The 19,831-nt window shown below is 50.9% G+C and overlaps 2 protein-coding genes across 2 annotated transcripts; one reads left to right on the top strand and one right to left on the bottom strand.

Moving 5' to 3' along the window:
• The first annotated feature begins 450 nt into the window (after positions 1-450).
• On the top strand, positions 451-6,978 carry tgs1 (trimethylguanosine synthase 1). Its single transcript, XM_030115991.1, has 15 exons — positions 451-671; positions 1,245-1,312; positions 1,673-1,809; positions 1,911-2,004; positions 2,138-2,209; positions 2,509-2,931; positions 4,192-4,300; positions 4,395-4,481; positions 4,743-4,902; positions 5,215-5,515; positions 5,605-5,766; positions 5,893-6,039; positions 6,173-6,389; positions 6,494-6,572; positions 6,680-6,978. Exons 1-15 carry the CDS (start codon positions 556-558, stop codon positions 6,794-6,796), a joined length of 2,289 nt encoding a protein of 762 aa, XP_029971851.1. The 5' UTR covers positions 451-555; the 3' UTR covers positions 6,797-6,978.
• Positions 6,979-8,320: 1,342 nt separating this feature from the next.
• Positions 8,321-19,317, bottom strand: cntnap2b (contactin associated protein 2b). The gene is made up of 27 exons (XM_030116037.1): positions 19,275-19,317; positions 18,922-19,164; positions 15,069-15,179; positions 14,716-14,909; positions 14,454-14,601; positions 14,082-14,285; positions 13,819-14,003; positions 13,559-13,702; positions 13,219-13,477; positions 12,984-13,133; positions 12,641-12,803; positions 12,406-12,512; positions 12,182-12,301; positions 11,466-11,581; positions 11,295-11,379; positions 11,057-11,213; positions 10,858-10,985; positions 10,602-10,772; positions 10,308-10,526; positions 9,984-10,220; positions 9,650-9,889; positions 9,432-9,565; positions 9,256-9,349; positions 8,858-9,088; positions 8,702-8,776; positions 8,417-8,631; positions 8,321-8,349 (listed from the first exon to the last, which is right to left on the bottom strand). Exons 1-26 carry the CDS (start codon positions 19,315-19,317, stop codon positions 8,432-8,434), a joined length of 4,158 nt encoding a protein of 1,385 aa, XP_029971897.1. The 3' UTR covers positions 8,321-8,349; positions 8,417-8,431.
• Between the last annotated feature and the right edge of the window lie 514 nt (positions 19,318-19,831).

Genomic DNA, 19,831 nt, shown 5'->3' on the forward strand with positions numbered 1-19,831 from the left:
TTCAAAATCACACCAGGTCAGCAATATTTAAGCCATATTAACAATTACACAAATATAATTAATAATATAATTTCAATATGATCAAGTATGCCGTCTTGTTTGGATGAAAAAAATCAGATATGGTTATTTTTTATGCAGCCCAGGGATTTCTCAGCATACTTTATCATGCCTGAAATAATCTCTTCAACCAATGCTACAAAAATAAGTTTGACTATGTCTGGAACTGAAAGAAAAAATCAACTACAAAATGACAGATCTCTTTCTCAGTATAAATGAATCGATAAAATGGATGATGATATGTTTAACTCCTGCTTAAAAAAATCATATTTTAATATTTAGCTTTAGAACAGTAGAATCAGAAATACAGTAATTTTTATTTCTGAAATTCTGCGATCGACGGTTCCGGTGTTTCCTTGTTTGAGCCGGACTCGGTACAGCGGTGCACACGTCCGTCCATGTGACGTTGTTGTGGTGTCGCCGGGTGAATTCAAAGCGGGAGGCCTCTGTGTTCTCCCGGGGTCCGGCGGGGTTTTGTTTTCAGGGGACAGAGAGGACATGATGCTGGACCGGAGCAGGGTGACGGTGGTGGCGGACGTCGTCTTCAGCCGGAGACACGCGTCCTGCGAGGGGAGGGACACGGTCCAGTGCCGCTGCTCCAGAGCCTTCGTCCTGTCAGTGTCTGCTACCTGCCTCTCATCCCATTACTGTACAGATTTATCATGTCTAACATTCACGAGGTGGAGGTGTGGTCAGCAAAAAAAATCATTGTAATCTGAGGGAGGCTGTGTCTTTGTGAAAGTGTCTCTGAGAGACTCCCATAATCCTGAGAACTGAGGAAATCTCTTCATGGGGGCGTCAGGGGTCTGGGTGTTTCATATTCTTCCAGTAAATCAGAGATATTTTTAGGCCTGAGATCATTCAGAGCTTTATAAACCAGTGGTAAGATTTCGAAGAGGACCCTTTATACACAGGCAGCCAGTGCAGAGACTGAAGCTCAGCTGAAATGTGCTAAACTGTTTGTGTTGATGAGGACTCAAGATGAGCTGCAGCTGTCATGAGACATTAAATGCATCAACACATTTCTCTGAATCATGTTCAGTAAGGAATTCACTAATTCTTACACATTTTTTTTGTCACATTACAGCGGGCTGATTTTGTTATTGTCCCGTTGTGGTTGTTGAATTGGCTTGTGTGGTTATGTAACTGTTGACTGGTTCTCCTCTGCCCTCTCTGCCTCTGCACAGCGATCGAGAGCTGTATCGCTCTGATAACAGGCTGATCTTCTCTGATCTGGCAGATGTCGACGTTCCAGGTTTGTCCAAATACTGCTGCTTGATACGAGCTGAACGTCCAGCAAAGTTGTCTAACGTCACAGTATTATATGATTCAGGCTGAAAACACACCGTGCAGTAGGCAACGTCTTCCTGACTGGTTCAGTCTTTTCCATATAGTTTATCGCAGTTCCCTGGCGATCATGGTGAAGGTGCAGCTCGTTGTTCACCTATCTCATTACTGATGTGTCACGCTGGAGAAAGACGTTCTGAGTGATCCTCCCCTGTAGTGAGAGAGGAACGTTGAGTGTTTCTGAGGAATCCACTCACACACATTATCTTATGGAGAGTGTGAAATAAAAAAATATGAATGGTTTCAAAATGTGTTTTTCTTTTTACAGACTCAGATGATGAAGAGGAGGAGGCAGAGGATGAGGAGGAGGAGGAGGAGGAGGAGGAGTTGGATGAAGAGGCTCAGTTGATGGTCAGCATGGGCCTGCCTCTGTCCTTTGCCAGCTCGTCTGGCCGGAGGAGAGCGGTGAGTCGGTTTGTGTCGCTCTGGCTTTCAACACTTCTGAGTTCCTGTTTTAACATTTCATAAATGGAGCATGAAATATAAACTTTGCTGTCGTTTTTCAGGAGCGGAGGCCCAACTGGAATCATGAAGCACATCTGGAAGAATCAGCTGAAGAGGAGGAGGAAGGAGAGGAGGACGAACAGTTAGACGACACAGGTAATGTTTATGTTTTAGCTGTTTTCAACAAACTAGTGTAGTTATTCAAACTTTATTTGTGCAGTAATAACAGAGTCACATGTTGGTCATCGAGATATTTTTCAACACTATGATGTGATTTCTGACCTTACAGAGAAGGAAGTGGGTCATCCACCTGCTGATGAAGCAGGAGAGACAAAAGATGATGGCTGGGAAACTTACTGGGGTGAGTTGGGTGAATAATTACACCGTTATTACACCCACATGGTGTTTCTGTACCTCGGCTGTCAGACGGCCTGAGCGATGACCTTACTTAGTGTGAAAAAAATGCAGTTAACTCCCATTTTGCAGTGATGAAAATAGAAATGCAGTAATTAATTCTCATTCATTGCTGCAGAAAGCAAAAGAGTTTTTATTAATGTTACTGTAAATAGAAACAGATTTAAAATTAAACTAGTTTCCCTTATATTATTGAAAAGAAGGAATGTTTTCAGCATGAAAACTTAAGGAAACGCTCCTGTGAAGCTGGACAGGGAGAAGCTCTGCTGTGGAGCAGCTGGCTGCAGAAGCATCCGGAGGCCGAGCCGCCGGCCGCTGAAGGCCCACAAGCAGCCGCCGCTCCCTGGGACGACCCGGACACCAAGGACGAGTGGGACGCACACGCTGCGGAGACCTACTACTCCTACTGGGAGCAGTACTCCTACTGGGCGGCTCAGGGCTGGAGCGCCGACCCGACTGAGGACCGACAGGCTGAGGAGCGGAGCGGGCGGGGGCAGGACGGCGTGGAGGCTTTAAATGAGCGGATGGAGCAGAGCTGCACACTGGAGGCCGGTCAGAGCCGTTCGACTGGCTCGGACGGACGTGTCTGTGGCTCTGATCGTCCCTCAGATGGAGGGAACGATCGCAAGAGGTCTGCGCCCTCACAGCAAGGCACCGAGCAACAAGCAGGTAATCACTGTGCCTCGAGTTCATTTGCAAACATTTTCTCCTTTCTGCGCGAGTAGGCTTTTATCAGCACTCAATTCCTCCACGTTTGGACGGCGGTGGATGATGGATGAAGTGTCTTTGTATCAGCCGGCGTTACGGAGGCGTGACCGACCTGCCAGTCCGCCTCACGAGGACACTGTGAAAGAGGAGAAGAGAGAATGGACTGGGACAAGTTCAGAATCATCCTCCACACTGGAACGGACCGCCGCCAGCGCAGGATCCTGGAGGCAGTGGAGATGAGGAGGCGAGGCTGGTCACGCCTCCAGAACACCAGCCGGTGTGAAGAAGAGTCGTCCTCCACCACCGGGGGGCATTCCTGACAAAGAGGGGAGAACGAACGCCGTCCAGAGGTTTAAGAAAGATGTGTTGGGGGGGAAAAACACAGTTGCCATGAAAATCCCATGAAGCTGTGTCTGGTGTGTGTGTGTGTGTGTGTGTGTGTGTGTGTGTGTGTGTGTGTGTGTGTGTGTGTGTGTGTGTGTGTGTGTGTGTGTGTGTGTGTGTGTGTGTGTGTTAACAGTAATTCATTCTTAATTTAAAGTTTTAGTGTGACAGGAAAGTCACAAGGAAATTAATAAGGCCAACAAATCCAGCCGGGTTTCTGAACAAACATGAAGAAACATAAAGGAAATGTTTTTCCCTCCTGATCCATTGATGGATTTGAATTCACTAAATGAGGAAGATAAAGGGATTTGTGTCATTTGCAGCTTTAAATTGTAGATATTTAGCCTGAAATCTGTTTGTTTCTCTCTGGAAGATTCGGTTTGTTTTTAGAAACTGGCTTCAGCCACTGATTCCCGAGGTGATCTCAAACTGGCTTTTTACTTTCAGAGCGATGATGAGAACGGAAAGCAATAGAATACAATAGAAATAGAATAGAATAGGTAGAAAATAAATACTTTATTAATCCCAGAGTTAAGTTCTTTACATGTACATAATTCTCTTACATTCATTGCATAATTTCTTTACACTTTCTTTGAATCAATTTGGGCAAATCACATTTTTTTTCAATGTTTTTATGTTCAAATAGTTTAATTTCAAATGGAGGAAAGACATGTTTGAATGTTGCTAGTTGAGAATACAGTTTGACTTTCTGAAAGATATTGAAGTTCTCCAAGAAAAAGGTGTTCCAAACTCAGATGGAAATGCTCATCCTGCCAGATTTCTCTCAGTCTTTATGACATGAAGTTATTTTCTGTCTTGTTCCACATGTCGGCTCAGAATCCCAGCAGGCTGCAGGCGGCTCGGTGAGCGAAGCTCCACGCAGAAAAGACGAAGACGATGACGATGATGAACCCCCCAGAGGAGAACAAGCCAAGGTGAAACGCAGGTGAGACTTTCTGCAGGAATGAAAAACGAGCGTTGAGGAAGAAGCGTTGAAAGCTGGAGCTGACGTGTGAATCTGTCCCGTCCTGTTTCTGCAGTCATGAGCTGGACGCGGAGGAGAATCCTGGACTGACAGCGGAGGATGCCTGGAGACGCCTGGGACTGAAGCGCAACCCTCAGCCTCTGTGAGTCTTCCTCCTGCTGCTGCTGGACGAATGGGGTTAAAATATTTCTAATATTTCAACAAAGCCAGACAATGAAACCTTCTGCTGTTAAATATAATGAAATCTCCAAAAATCTCCTGCAGCTGCTGCATCGTGCATGTTTTCACACGTTTTATTCACATAATATAAACTTAAATAGCCTCAAAACTGAAATCTGTATTTTCCCCTCTGATCACCATCTGTTTGGACAGTGAGAAACTCTCCCGCCTGTGTCCTCCTCAGGTTCGACAGCTCCTTCACGTTTAAAGACGGCGCCGGCCCCAAACAGAAGAAGCAGCGCTGGGCTAAACGGTCGGGCGGCGGCAGCTTCAACAAACACACCAGGTTCTCCGAGGCGGGCGGAGACAGCGCTCAGCCGCAGACCAGCAGCTCTCTGGCTAAGGTTTACTCCTTCACTCTGCTCTCAGAGACTCGGGTTATTTCTGGAAAAACACGTGTTAGGTAATCTGGTACACAGCATTAGATCCAGGAACTTATTTGATAGTCATTAAGTAAGCTGATATTCCTTTTAAAATTGCCAAAGCACATAAATCTCAACATTTCCAGTGTTGTTTCTGTTGCTTTAGGATTGAAAATAAGTTTGAGATTTGCAGATCGTTGCATTCTCTTCATATTTACATCAGAGTTCTACATCGGCTGTCTTTAAACAGCATCGTTAGAAAGACAAATAAAATCCATGTTTCATCTATCGCAGGTCCAAAACTTCCTCAGAAAGGTTCAGGAGCAGACTCCGGCAGAGGTCAGAGGTCAAGGCACAGCAGAGGACAGAGAGGAGCGGCGGGCAGAGGCGAGGAGCGAGGAGGCGAAGGAGGCCGAGGAGCGGCCTGCAGAAGACGACAGGACGGAGTTCAGTCCGCTCGGGGCCTCCTGCAGCTCCGCCACCGGCCCCGGGTGGGTTTACAACGAGGAAGAGGAGGAGAGAGACGAAGAACAGCAGGGCCGACAGCTGCAGTGTCTGCAGATCCCAGACTTCCTCCTGCCTGACGCTCCTGAAGGTAGAACGCCACCGCCAGGCCGCTTAATGGAGCAGTGCAACAATCAACTGTGTGTGTGTGTGTGTGTGTGTGTGTGTGCGTGCGTGTAGAGGCGAGTGCAAAAGGCAAAAAGAAGAAGAAGAAGAAGCAGAATAAGCGCAGGAAGCCGCCCGTCCCCGCAGAGATGGCGGCTGAACCGGATCTGGCCAAATACTGGGCTCAGCGCTACAGACTCTTCTCACGCTTCGACGAGGGAATCCGGCTGGACCGAGGTCAGCGCACACACACACACACACACACACACACACACACACACACACACACACACACACACACACACACACACACGCGCGCGTGTGCTGGTTTCAGAGGGCTGGTTCTCGGGGTTCTGGTTTCAGAGGGCTGGTTCTCGGTGACGCCGGAGAGGATCGCCGAGCACATCGCGCTGAAGGTGGCGGACAGCTTCCCGGACTCGCAGCTGATCATCGACGCTTTCTGCGGCGTGGGAGGGAACGCCATCCAGTTCGCCCTCACCGGGAGGAGAGGTGAGGCGCGAACCTGTCCCGCTTCTGAAACCAGTCGGAACGCTCTGACCGTCACAGGGGTGTTCTGGGTGTGCTGCGTTCGTCGGTGACCGTGTTAATCAGTGCTCCTCCCCCTCCGGCGCCACTCCCTCAGTCCTCGCCATCGACATCGACGGGGCGCGTCTGGACATGGCGAGGCACAACGCCGCCGTCTACAACGTGGCCGAGCAGATCGACTTCCTGCAGGGGGACTTCCTGCAGCTGGCGCCTCGTCTCCGCGGCGACGTGGTCTTCCTGTCTCCGCCGTGGGGGGGGCCGGACTACCTCACTGCCGAGGTGTTCAACATCCAGACCATGATGGAGCCGGACGGATATCCTTCACTTGAACAGCTGATCCTCAGCGTTCCTTCCACTTCAGGCCCGTCTGAAGGTTCTCCACGGCCGTTTCTCGGCGTTCATCCTTAACAGCCGCCACCTTCCAGATTTTCCAGCTGGCCAAACTGATCTCAGACAACATCGTGTACTTCCTGCCTCGCAACGCGGACATGGACCAGGTCTGTCCGGCCGCGACTGACGCTTGAAACCAAGTGGATCGTGTTATTAAATAAACTAGTTTAACGGATGAAGGATTAAAGAGTGGATTTGTATTCCGTCTTCACAGATCGCCTCTCTGGCCGGAGCCGGAGGGAAGGTGGAGGTGGAGCAGAACATCCTCAACAACAAGCTGAAGACGGTGACGGCGTATTTTGGCAGCTTGATAAAGACGGACGACTCGTGAGAGACGTAGAACGCGACGTTCTGCACAGAACTGCTGCTGCTGGACGTCTGTTTTTAATCAGACCGGCTTCTTATCTCCTGACTGCCTCTGTTTCTGTCATTTTCTGTGTAAATACTCACTTTAGTTTTATATTTTATCCTTTTAATGCAACATTGGTTCCCAATAAATGTTTCACAAGTTGTTATTGTGGGAATCTTGCTCTAGATTTAATACTCCCAATGGTTGAAGAATAAAACAAGAAGCCAGAGGAAGATTTCAACTCATATTTTACTGGTCTTTCCAGAAGGAGGCATCAAACAACATTTTCAAGACAATGAGGAAGAAAAGCACAAAGAATCTGAAACCCGCTATAAAAAGAAGCGTTAGGCAAAAGTTTTATACACAGAAGATGAAGAAGAAAAGCAACGTGATGCAGCAGTGGCTGATGGGACGGAAAGGTGAGTCATTCAGTGTCAGAGAGCATGCCGTCGCGCCGCCAGACGAACGCAAATACAATCAGACGTCAGGGTGTAAGCCATAAGTCCAGTGTGTGTGCAGCAGACATTCTGTCGCAGGAACGTCATAACGCTGAACGAAAAGGTCGACAAGGTTTCTAAACCAGCGTGGAAACGAAGGAGTGAGTTCGAGGGGAGTCGAGGGAGCTGAGGGTGCGGTCCGAGGCCTTCAGAGCGGAGCCAGAACCTCTTCCATCCACACTGGACCTTCTGAGAAACACTGACCACCTAATACTATTTTTAACCCATTTTCAGGGTTAAAACCTCCAACACCGGGAAAAACAGGAAAATGAGAATAATCCCGGCACACAGGAAGAATCTCCATGAATTTAGAATGATGTCTTCCCGCGTTTCTGAGTGCTGAACCCACCCCTGAACTCATTTGGCTACAAAGCAGTGGAATTGAAAGATGCAGTTGAGTAAACGTTTCACCAATTCACCCTCAGAAAGCCACTGATGTGAGGGAACGCCGATGCAAAAATAAACACAAGAGTGAGCATTATCAGGATGCAAACGTCATGGCTACATCTCCTTTACAGAGCAGCAAGCCAGTCGGAACACACGCAGACGCACAGCGGTTTTCAGTCTTAAGGCCAAAATAACCGGAATCAATAGAAGATCGAAGAGAAGCGATGAGGACTGCTACACGCATGATGATCATCATCACCGTCCTCACCCAGGTCAATGCATGAAAAATAAATAAATAAATAAATACTACCAAAATCAATAAATACATTTCTGTGAAAAAATATAAGACACGACTGTGAATGAATAAATTAAAATTAAATAGTGATCAACTGTGAAAAAAAACCCCCAAAAAGCTACAGAAAATACTCACTCATCCAAAGCTTGCAGCTTCACGGCGCCGTCCTCTGAAGGCCGTCGCTCTGTCACGCACAACACGTCAACGCAAACCCGCGCACGGCTCCGGGCGGGCGGCGCCGCCACACCCTGTGCTTTAAAACCCCCGGTCCGGAGAAAGTCTGGAAATAAAGCGCCCGGCGTGTCCTCCAGCTCCAAACCGCTTCGAAAAACTACATCCATCCTAAGGTCACGTGTGTGTGTGTGTGTGTGTGTGTGTGTGTGTGTGTGTGTGTGTGTGTGTGTGTGTGTGTGTGTGTGTGTGTGTGCGTGCGCGGGCTCAGATGAACCACTCCTTCTTGCTCTCGTCGATGGTCTCGGTGAAGGCCGGGTCGTTGACGATGATGGCGGCGTCGGCGCAGTCGGCCGACTCGGCGCCCTTGGCCTCGTTGGTGTGGTAGGAGCCTTTGTGGCGGAACATGTGGCGGACGACGAACACCATGATGCAGAGGACGGCGAAGATCACCACGGAGATGATGCCTGCGGGCGGGAGCAGCAGATTAAACCCTGCGACGATCTTACGAACGGCTGAACCTTTCTCCGTCTTCACCTCCGATCACGGCGGAGTTGCGATCCACGCCGCCGCCGCCGGCCTTGTCCTCGCTGAAGGGGAAAACGGCTCCAGCTGTGAAGGAAGCGGACAGGCGTCACCCGTCTGAACCGCGGCGCGCGATCCCGATCCGCCGTGCGCCCGGCGAGCGCCTACCTGCTTCCATGTGCCAGGGGTCGCTGGCCGCCGCCATGGGGGAGATGGTGAGAGGCGACGCGCCGCAGTTGGACGGGACCAGGATCCCGTGCGTGCTGACGGGCGCCGCCATGCCGGAGCGCAGGGCGGCCTTCAGCGGCGCCACGCTGTTGAGCTGCACTCTGGACAGGCAGCCCACGAAGCCCGGCGTGTTGTAGCGCTCGATCAGGACGGGGTCGACCTGCCCCGTTTCTGGGCCGGGACGAAAGGAGGAACTTTAAAACTCTGGTACCGAGACCTCCAGGAATCTAAGAATTCATTCTCATTTCTTAATCTCTCCTTAATTTGATCAATTCCAGGCAGAATTCAGTCCGAGCAGCCAAACTCTAAACATCTTCACACTTTTATCAGCCGCTTACCGAAGACCTTTCCCAGAAAGATGCTTTTGACGGAGTTGAACTGAGTGTCGGAGGCGTCGGGCAGGGTGTATGTGGACACCGGGTAGTGATCCAGCTGGAGAGAGCACAGCCGTGAGGAGCTGACAGGAAGCTTTGTACATCTACAAATATATTTATTCATTCTAATAAACACTGACCTGCAGTCGAATGTCTCTCAGGTTCCTGGTGACGTTGACGGAATGCGGCTGCCCGTTGGCCATGTTGCGGTGATCCACGTCTATGGTGTACGGCTCCGCTAGCCCCCCGAGGTTGTAGCGGATCTGGAGCGTGCCTAAACACACACACACACACACACACACACTCGTAAAGGTCCATTTTCACGAATGGATCCCCCAGCGGACCTTGAGGATCTCACCATTGTGCCTGAGCACCACGGCCACGTAGTCCTGGGTGCGGGAGCTGACGTAGACCAGGATGCTGGGGGCGCTGTAGGTGCTGAAGCTGAACAGCAGCTCCTCCCGGGTCAGGTTGGCCTCGCCCGGCGCGCCCACGCCGACCCCCGCCTGACCCTTGACCTCGCGCAGCGGGAAGGGGCCCGCCTCGGGCAGGAAGTCGTACCGCACCAGCGTTCCCGTCTCAAAGTAGCCGCCGACGTCTGACAAGTATGAAATACACACACACAGCGGTAGTACCCGGACATTTCTACGTTTCCCCCGGTGACACACACGATGGAGAGTTGACCGGTTTACCGTCGGTGCAGAAGGGCCCGTCGTACGCCGTCAGCGAGCAGTCGCAGGAGTAGCCGTTATACTGCTCCAGGCACTTCCCCCCGTTCCTGCAGTGAACGCCGTAGCTGCTGCAGTGTCCCTGGCAGCCCGGGTTCACACCCGCGGTCACCTTTGCCTTCTCCTTCAGGTCAAAGGTCACGCCGTTGATCTTCAGGGCGCGCATGCAGCCCAGGAAGCCCCTCTGGCCGCTCGAAGCGCCTGGTTCCAGCAGACAGCAGGAGCAACGGCGTGAGTCTGAGGTTCTGGAGCTGTGTGTGTGTGTGTGTGTGTGTGTGTGTGTCGTACCGACGTATAGGTCGCTGTAGAACTCCAGCTTGGCGTGGCCCTGCAGCGGCGTGGCGCGGACCTCCCGCTGCTGGCCGTCCAGCTGCAGCGTGGCCTCCTTGATGTTCTTCTCCACCTCCACCCGGTGCCACTGGTCGTTGTTGAGCGGCGCCGGCGAGCGCACGCTCAGCTCCACCCGCTCGCTGCCCACGTCGAAGGAGAAGAACACCGTGGCGCCCCCTGGGGGGACAGAAGCGGTCAGACCTCCGAGGTCCCCCCCCTCCGGGGCGAAGCGTTCGGGACGCGGCGGCAGACCTCGGAGCTCGATGTGCAGGAAGTTGTTGGTTCCCACGTTCTCCAGGAAGACGCCGTGGCTGGACGACGTCTTGAAGTAGAAGGAGATGTCGGTGCTGGTTTCTCCTCTGAAGGACGGGAAGTGGAGGAAGGAGGCGGGGCTGGTGAAGGACGCGGCGTTCCAGTAGTTCCCTTCAGAGAACAGCAGCAGCTCATCTTTTATACCCGCTCTATTTACTGAGGTTCAGAAGCTTCCTGTCGGAGGAGAAAGACTCACGGTCGCCCTGGCACCTCAGAGGCCCCACGGTGAGTTTGGCCTCGGATCCCGCTCTGCCGGTGTCGCCCACCACGACCTGGCTGACGGGCAGGTGGTCTTTATACACCAGGAGGCCGGCGTCCTCCCTCCTGCAGCAGAAACAGGTTAACGTCGTCTCTCTGGGTCGGGATCCAGCCTCTGCAGGGCGAGCTGCACCCACCAGGCCCGCTGGTCGGCGTCGCAGTTGCAGTGATGCTTGGGGTCGGTGCAGTTGTGCTCGATGCCGCACAGACACTTCTGAATGCCCGGCCCGGAGCCGCCCCAGTAGAAGTGCCTCTCGTTGGCCCGTCCCACCCACCAGGTGAACGGGACGCCGTCTGTGAGTCACAGAGCCAGGCGGCCCGAGTCAAGAGCGCGTTCGGACCGGCATTCTCACTGCATCGTGACGAAAGCCTCACCTGGACTGTTGAGCAGGCGGGACATCCTGCAGGCGTACGCCACGAACTGCTCACAGGTCTCTGCGATGCTGGTCACTGACAGCACCTGGACACACAAACACATCCAAAGGGGGATCGCATATTTTTTTATTAAAAACTGGGAATATTAGTCTAGGCGAGGTGAGTTTCTACCTGCTCGTCAGTGACGTTGTAAGTAATCTGCAGCACTGCTTTCCCCTCCTGGTCTGCAGCAGAAACTGAGGTCTGAGGGGACAGGTTGTTCTTCAGTGTGGTCCAAACCGTGTCCTCTGCAAGAACCAAGAACTCAACGTTATTACTGCCTGAGGACAGCTGGCAGGTCGAACACGGCTCAGTTCAGAGCAAACGGCCTGGTTTCATCTCCAGTGGGTCGGACTGCTCAAGTAGCACCAGAATAACCTGACAATTTTACAGTTTTGCAACAATACTCCACACATTGGTTAAAGAAAAGAAAAAAATAGCTATTCTATGAAATGTACTCTGCAGTTCGGGTCATATTTCATTTTACAGATTTTTAAATTTCTTTATGAGGGAAATGACCATATTTGGTAACTTCCTTATATCTTTATTTCTGTTGCAAGTCGTACTTTGTATGTGTTAGATATGATCAACGCATGCAGTAATTCATAGTACACTGTAGGAAAGTAGGGCTTATTATGGTGTCGACATTTCTTTTAACTACAAAGTAACTTTTGCATAAATGAACTTTGCATAAAGACTCAAGTCTAAAAGGCAAAAAAGTCTTGAAATATGCATTTTTTGGCAATGTGACTCCCAAATGTATGAATGAGTTCCCTGTAAAAGACTAAACGCTCATCGAATATTACAGTTTTTGTTTAAATCCTCTTGCTTCAGCATTAGATCTTCACCTTCCATGTCGCAGAGGACCCTGAAGGGGGCGACGGGGCCGCTGCCGTCCGGGTCGATCCAGTAGCTGCCGGAACTCTTCCCCTGGTGCCTGTACTCCTCACAGGACTGCTGGTACAGCGCTGCAGCAGAGACACGCCACACGGCTCAGCAGGCGCAGAGCAGTGTGTGTGTGTGTGTGTGTGTGTGTGTGTGTGTGTGTGTGTGTGTGTGGGCGTGCTCCTACGGGTGTGGCAGGTGGCTCCGGTGTAGCCCGTCCCGCTGCAGTTGCAGCTGAACGTGTCCCAGGTCTGAGAGCAGCGGCCGCCGTGCTCGCAGCGGTTCGGGATGCACCTGTTAGCGGGAGAGTCGGGTAAACACGGCCTGCGAGCGCTCGCTCCGCCTCGTCTGACTCAAACACGGCCGGCGGCGGCGGCGGCGGCGGCGGCGGCGGCGGCGGCGGGGCGGAGCGATCCCGGTACCTGTCTATGATGGCACACATGTCCAGGCTGACGTTCTGGAAGGTGCCGATGAGGCCCTGCTCCACGGCCCGCAGGTCCGCCAGGTGGTCGTCGATGTGGATCATCTGCATGCAGCCCTGGAAGGAGCGCTGATGGGACCGGGCGCTGGTGTGCAGGAAGTAGCCTGGAGGCAGGCGGGGCAAGGTCAAAGGTCATGGCTGCAACTGCTGCTGACGTTACCAAGAGCTTTTAAGTGCCGATGGTCAGAAGCATTTAGAACAACAAACAAAAACATGACTGAAAAAAATGAAAAATGCGTCATGCTGCCACAGCTGAATGCTTCCTCATATCAATAAGTCGTCACCTCCGAAGTAGTAGGTTCCTCCGGTCTGGATCTGGATTGGGATGGCGGTCCGGACCGTGGACGCCTCGTCTCCATCCACCGTCAGCATGGCGTAGTTCTCCAGCGCGTTGAGATGGACGCTGTGCCACTGGCCGTCGTTCAGCCCTGAACCTGGAGGACAAACACTCTTCTGTTACAACACACACACACACACACACACACACACGACAGCAGAACAACACGGAGCCGAGTTTACCGGACGAGATGTCGATGCGCGTGTTCTTCTTCTGCGTCACGTTCATGTAGATGGTGACCTTGCCGTCGGTCAGCCCCACCTCCACCCAGCCGTCGGCCAGCGACGTGAACATCAGCAGGCCGTTGGGGTTCCAGGTCCGGAAGGACAGGCTGACCGACAGCGTGTCGCTGTCGCTCTGGCCCGGCAGCCGCAGGAAGGACGTGGAGTTGAAGAACACGGGGAAGGAGTTGGACTCGGCGCAGGAGAAGGTCAGGTTCCGCTGCGACGGGAGGAACACGGAGAGACGTGAAGACGCGCTCGTCCACGCAGTTTCTGGGAAGTTCAGAGAGGAGACGCTTACGAAGCTGGAGGTGTCCACCTTCTTCCTGCGCACCAGGTTGGTGATGTTGTCTCCGTTGTAGGTGATTCCCTCCATGCAGCCCACGAAGTTCTCCTTCCCCGCCGAGCTGGGCTTGGCGGACAGCGGCAGGCCGCCGAAGCTGATCTGGGTTCACAGAGCACAGAGAGCCGTCTGACCCCTGCTCCGGTTCACCGTCAGGACTTCTCCTCTGATCTGATTTGTTGTCGTCGCTGCACTACGCCCCTCGCTGGCCCGCTCACCTCGTAGTCCAGGTCCAGGTGGTCGAACTCCCCGTTGGTCCTGAACTGCTGCGTGTGGTGGTCCAGGGTGAAGTTGACGTTCCTGCGGTATCGCTCGATGAGGACGGAGTGCCAGTGGTCGTCGTCCAGCAGGCTGCCGCTGCTCACCGAGGTGTGGCCCTGAATCGGGCCGTACTGGTTACTGCCTGCAGACACCAGAAAAAAATCACATCCAGTCACACACATCCTGAACGGATCGGCGCCGGGACCGAACGACGCGCCACCTAGGTTGATGCTGAGCTGCAGCCTGGCCCTGCGGAGCTCCAGGGAGATGTAGTCCCCCTGCTGGCCCTCCCCGTGCAGCAGCACCCCTTCTCCGGCCGTGGTCCGGAACTTCAGCGAGATGATGTCCTTCACGATCTTTATCTTTTTGCTCCTGAAGCGGTAGGAGATGACGCTGTGGCCGTCGAAACTGATCACGTCCGCCCCTGAGGAACACACGACAACGTCTGGCATGAATTCATATCGGGAATATGAAACATTTTACTGACACAAAGGAAAGCTGATCAGACAATATATATTCTCAGTGATCATATTCTTGAATCTTGTGCTCAAAATTCACGTGACGACTTCCTCCTGGATGCTGCAGTACTCACAGTACGAGCAGCCGTACAGCTCCAGGCGCAGGCCGATGCGGCCCTCCTTGCTCCAGTCCAGCGGGATGAAGCGGATGTAGCGAGCCAGGATGGCGTGCTGCAGCTCGTGACGAACCACAGCCTCGCTGTTCTCGTTGCCCTCAAAGGTCTGGAATCAGCCGGACGTTTCAGATTAAAGAACGCACCCTGACGCCGGCCTTCACCTCTGTCTGAGCTGTATCTGTTTTTCTAGGAATCGGTGACGAATGAATGATTTCCTCACCCAAATGTTTCCGTCCTGCAGATACGGCCTCCAGTTCTTCTGCGTGTCGCTGTACAGCAGCCGGTACTTGCTGGTCCAGTCGGAGCTGCTGTAGCGACCCTGCGTCGCCACGGCAACCACCTGCTTCCTGGAGCCCAGGTCGACCTGTAGCCACTGGTACCGGTCTGTGTCCAGGGGGGACCAGCCTCCAGAACCTGGCCATGGGGGACGAGACACATGAGGATTTGGGAAACTGGAAAAACGAATGGAAATGTTTGCATTTCCACAGATGCCTTGTTTTCAACCCAAGCTGCTCTTTCTGCAATCGATTTGGTGAACCGTTACACTTCTCACACACACAGTTCTGAAAATACCTTGCTTCCTGTTGAGCTTGGCGTAGCCAGCACCATATCCCCGGCCGTAGATAGACGAACTGGTGAGGGAGCTGTAGGGCAGCGGGGTGGCCAGGCTGTCCTCACACTTTCCTGAAGCACAAAGGAAAAAAAAAAAAACCCCTGATAGTCAGAAACTGAAAATCACAGTAAGGCAGAAAACAAACGACACACACTCACAGGATGTGCTGTGTGTGTGTGTGGAGTCAGTGTTCGGGCCAAACCAGGGCTCAGATGGCCGCAGTCACACTTCCACCAATAAATCAGGATGGAAAACTCAGAACCCCACGGCTCATTCTAATTGGACCAAATCAATCAAGTGTGAACACACTCACACACTCCGCGGCCCTCCCCCCGACGCCTCCAGCAGGCCGGCAGCCCTCCTCCCTGCTGCCGCTCAGGTTTTTAGATTTTTCTGATCACTAAATGCTGCGTTTTACTGGTAACCGCACAACATTTCAGCCATATCAGCGTCCCTGTGACCCCAGGAGGCAGCGCGTTCCGGAGATGGATGTTTTCTTTGTAAATGTAAAGCTGCCAGCAGAATGCATGGGGGAGGGGTCTGAATGGATGTGTGTGTGTGTGTGTGTGTGTGTGTGTGTGGGTGTGTGTGTGTGTGTGTGGAGGACAGGTGCAGGCTATGATAATGACCCTTCTTCTCATATGCATTACAAAACAACGCGCCAAGCTTGTATTAAGCAGTTTAAAAGAACAAGAAAAAGATAATCTGCTCCAGAAGGAAAACCTGGAGGACGGCTCCACCCACTCCACAACTCCACCCACTCCACAACTCCACCCACTCCACAACTCCACCCGGCTAAATGCCTTAGTTTTGGGATTGGCATGGCATCTGAAGTGCACTGACTCTTCCTTTCAGAGTTTTTTTTATATAAGCTGGATAGAAGATGATTCCTAAATGTGACAGGTGAGGATTAATGCTTCTGAGACAGGGTTAAAAATCTGACCTGACGACTTGTAGAACACTTTTCATGGTGGAACATTAAAAGTTTTGCTGGTATATTTGTCTAAACATTGCACTTTGACATTCCTTTAGTTAATTAATAGTTTTTTTTTCTTTTAGAAATATTTTAAGGTGCAACATATTCTTCTGTTTGAAGGCTATAAATATGTTTCAGATGGAGAAAACTGCAACTTCACTTAGTGCCCCGCCTCCCCGTCAACCTATATCTTGCTGAAAAACAATGACAGCAGGTCGCTGCAGGTCCTCTGTGGACTGAAGAAGCGATCCTGCAGGTCTGACTTGAACATAAACACTGAACTCACCTAAGAATATGAACTTCTTCCTCAATACGTCTTCTCGAAATAAAGAACAGTGTTTGAAATGAGGAGCAAAACGGGAACAGCCAGAGATCAAATCACATTAGTATCAGTATTTGAGAAACCAAATCATGACTTAACTTCCCCAGAATAATCTGATAATCCAGCCACAGATAAAAAAAGAAGCACTGCTTGATGTTCAATGATAACATTCTGTATTTTCCAGTTGCTCTATTCAGCCAGTCTTAAACTATTCTGCAACAAACTCTGTATTTCCTCCTCCTCGATATTCACTGGATCTCGATCTGTTCAGTCGCTCCAGTGTGAGGACGTGAGTCCGGATCAGAGAGGACACATCAGCAGTGCGTAAGTGCTGCTAAAGACTCCATCTGCTCGGCTTCTCCTGCTCCTCTGCAGCCTCAGCAGCAGATGTTCAGAGCCGGAGATCCTCCGGGTTTCCAGCGTCACGCATCTACAGGCAGAACTGAGCGCTGATTTATTCATTTATTTATTTTTAATTTATGTCAGTGATTCATTCCCGTTGTGAAAAACTTGTCCAGGAGAGGAAGTCGATAGGAACAGAACCTCTAACGAGGCCTCGGTCTGTTCTCTCTGTTCACCAAACCCTTGGCTCGGCGCGTATTTACCGACATGACGATGACAGGCGCCGTTCTTTCAGATGAACTGGACTGTGAGATCCGATGGCGACAAAAAGCCTGGAGCTGTGGAACAGTGTGGGCCACCGGAGCAGGACCACGGGTCCGAACACCGAGGAAGAACCAGAGAGTCCGATCAGCAGCTACAGGGAATGTTCACACCATTGCTGTCAATGTTTAATAGATCTGCTCGATAAAAACATGAATTAATGGGACGGTTTTTAGCAGTATTGAGCAGTACGGTGATACAGATTCAGATCAGATCCGTTTAATTAGGTTTAAATACTTTATCTGACCCCAGATGAAGGGAAACAGCAGGAGCTCAAACGGAAATCTGTGATAAAACAAACAGCCTATAAATGACAGTCAAGAAGAAAATGAGAAATGGATGTTTTATAACAGGAATGTTGTCTTTTCATAAATGCAGTTAAAGAATATGTCAAGGCAGGAGAGGTTTTGCCATTACAAAATGAGCTTGGAGTGCAATTCTTCAAATTGTAAAGTAACTATGGACTTATTAAATACAGTTTTCTTAAGAGTTACCAGCACTGAGACTGAAGCGAGCTCGTTGCTGCTGGCCTCGAAGCCACGCTGTCAGGCCGAGTGTGTTCAAACGTCCATGGAAAAAGGAGCAAACTGCTGCAGCAACTGGAGGGACTTTTCCCCTATATATTGCATCAGAAGGTATCATTAAACGTGGCTTTATGTTGAGTTTGTAGTCGTGTTTGGTGGCGAATGTTTGGTTTTGTGAAAATACAGACATTTTTAGCACGTTTACTCTGCATCACAGCAAAGAAAAGCTTAAAAAACGGCACCGGTCTGGCCTGTTCAGGGTGAAATTAGACTGCATGTGTCCCTCAGCTCAAAATAAACAACAGCCCTGCTACAGAGACACACCCCCTCCTCAATTCTAGGTGAGGCTGGTAAAGCTCAACTTCAGACTTCACTCCAGAAATGTCTAGAAAAGAGCTGAAACCAGATGATTCACGCTGAAAACCTTTACTGATATTTTCAGATTTGTCCACAGACTGGGGATGAAGTGGATAGTTCAGTATGAAAGACTTTTCTCTTACCTTCTCACAACCTCCGACCAGCAACTGTCAGGAGTTTATTAAATCATCTGATGCACAGTAAAACTTCCAGACACCTACAAGACGTCTTTGTTTATCTCTTCTTGATCAGATCAGTAGTTTGTTGTTTTTCACTTTACAGTTTAGTCTTTTTCTCCTCTTTTGATTTGCATTTCAGAGAAGAATCAGTTATTTGTTTACATGATTGTAGCATTTCAACATAATTCATCAACATTAAATCCACCAAAACAACTTCAAGAGAAAGTAAAGCAGAGAACATCGAGGATCTGGATTTTCAGACTCTTCCATAAAATCACAGTTCAACAGTGCTTTTGTTTTACTTCACGAAGAAAAAAAATCAGTATATCTTTGGTAGTGTTTTGTATCTATTCTGGTGTGTCTATTACCAACAAAATGTAATGTTACCTTCATTAATAACAGAAAAGAAAACCAGCACATCCCTGATGATCAGAAGCAGAGCTAAGCATCCTTTCCTTGGTGCATGCAGATTGGAGAATGATGTACAGATGTACAGGCACAGGGACAACATGCAAACACTACAGCACTCTGTAGCCCTGCTGTAAACACCAAAGCACCACATCTGAACGTAGAGCCGAGCATCACGCTGGTGGTCATCCCCTCATCCTATCATCCCCTCATCCCCTCATCCCCGCCCTGCTGCTGATGCTGGAGCCTCGGCCTCATGCTGGCAGTCCTGCATGGACAGCTGCCCCGGTCCCAGCGAGTGTGTGTGTGTGTGTGTGTGTGTGTGTGTGTGTGTGTGTGTATGTGTGTGTGTGTGTGTGTGTGTGTGTGTGTTAGCCTACTTACGGGACACTGAGGCTGCAGCTCTGGAGGAGCTGATGGAGGCACACAGGAGAAGCAGCCTCCACCACCACAACAACACGGGTGGATGCGACATGTTGAAGCGGGATGCGGAGGCTGCGCTGCGCTGCGGTGCGGTGCGGTGCGCTGCGGTGCGGTGCGGAGCGGGTCCCGGCAGCGGCTCCGGGATGCGGTACTCCCTCCGTCTGTTGTCTCCGGGATGCACAGACGCGGTGTTTTCTTTATTAGCTGCAGTGGAAGCGATGGCTGTCCGCCCGCTGCGCCCTCCGCTTATTGTCTCCCCTCTCCTCCCCTCTCCGCTTTGCCCAGGAGCACTCCAGCGGGGTCTGACCGTCAACCTCCGGTTCGAGCTGCGGGCCGGGCCTCGGGCTCCTGGTGCATGGTCAGACAAACAGGTAGACAGACCGGAGCTGTCCTGAACCGCCGGACCGATCGATGCGCCCCTGCTTCGCGCCGCACTTAGTACGGTCCACCGTGTACAACAATACAGGGCTGCTCGAAAGAGGGAGGGGCGGAGGGGGGGCAGGAGGGTCCGCGGGCCCGCAGGGAACACCGCCGGGGAAGGTGTAAAGATGCTGCATAATGTACAAAGATCTGCTTTATAATGATCACACAAATCCGGAGAAGAAAAAAAAAAACGTGTTCACAGCCCCCCGAAGGAGAACAAAAAAGAGAAAACACACTGACTGCATGTATCATACCATGAACCTGAACCCCACACACACCTTGAATGGAAAATCACTTCTGGGAGGTAATTCCTACTGTAACATCAGAATTTAACTAAACACGGTGAATAATTTTAACATTTTTCTAAGTAGTTAAAAAAAAAATAGGATTCCGTTTTTGCTTTCTTTTTTTTTTTTTTTTTTTTTGTTTTTTTCAAATGAGACAAAAT

Source organism: Salarias fasciatus, chromosome 18 (genome assembly GCF_902148845.1).
Source record: "Salarias fasciatus chromosome 18, fSalaFa1.1, whole genome shotgun sequence".
In the NCBI taxonomy this organism is placed as follows: Eukaryota; Metazoa; Chordata; class Actinopteri; order Blenniiformes; family Blenniidae; genus Salarias; species Salarias fasciatus.

Coding starts and splice junctions, on each gene's coding strand:
- cntnap2b (XM_030116037.1), bottom strand. CDS start 19,317: ATGCACCAGGAGCCCGAGGCCCGGCCCGCAGCTCGAACCGGAG. Junction 14,602..14,715: donor TGCAGGACGGAAACATTTGG/GTGAGGAAATCA, acceptor GGCTGATTCCAG/ACCTTTGAGGGCAACGAGAA. Junction 10,221..10,307: donor CTACAGCGACCTATACGTCG/GTACGACACACA, acceptor TGCTGGAACCAG/GCGCTTCGAGCGGCCAGAGG.
- tgs1 (XM_030115991.1), top strand. CDS start 556: ATGATGCTGGACCGGAGCAGGGTGACGGTGGTGGCGGACGTCGTCTTC. Junction 672..1,244: donor TGCTCCAGAGCCTTCGTCCT/GTCAGTGTCTGC, acceptor GCCTCTGCACAG/CGATCGAGAGCTGTATCGCT. Junction 6,390..6,493: donor ACCATGATGGAGCCGGACGG/ATATCCTTCACT, acceptor AACAGCCGCCAC/CTTCCAGATTTTCCAGCTGG.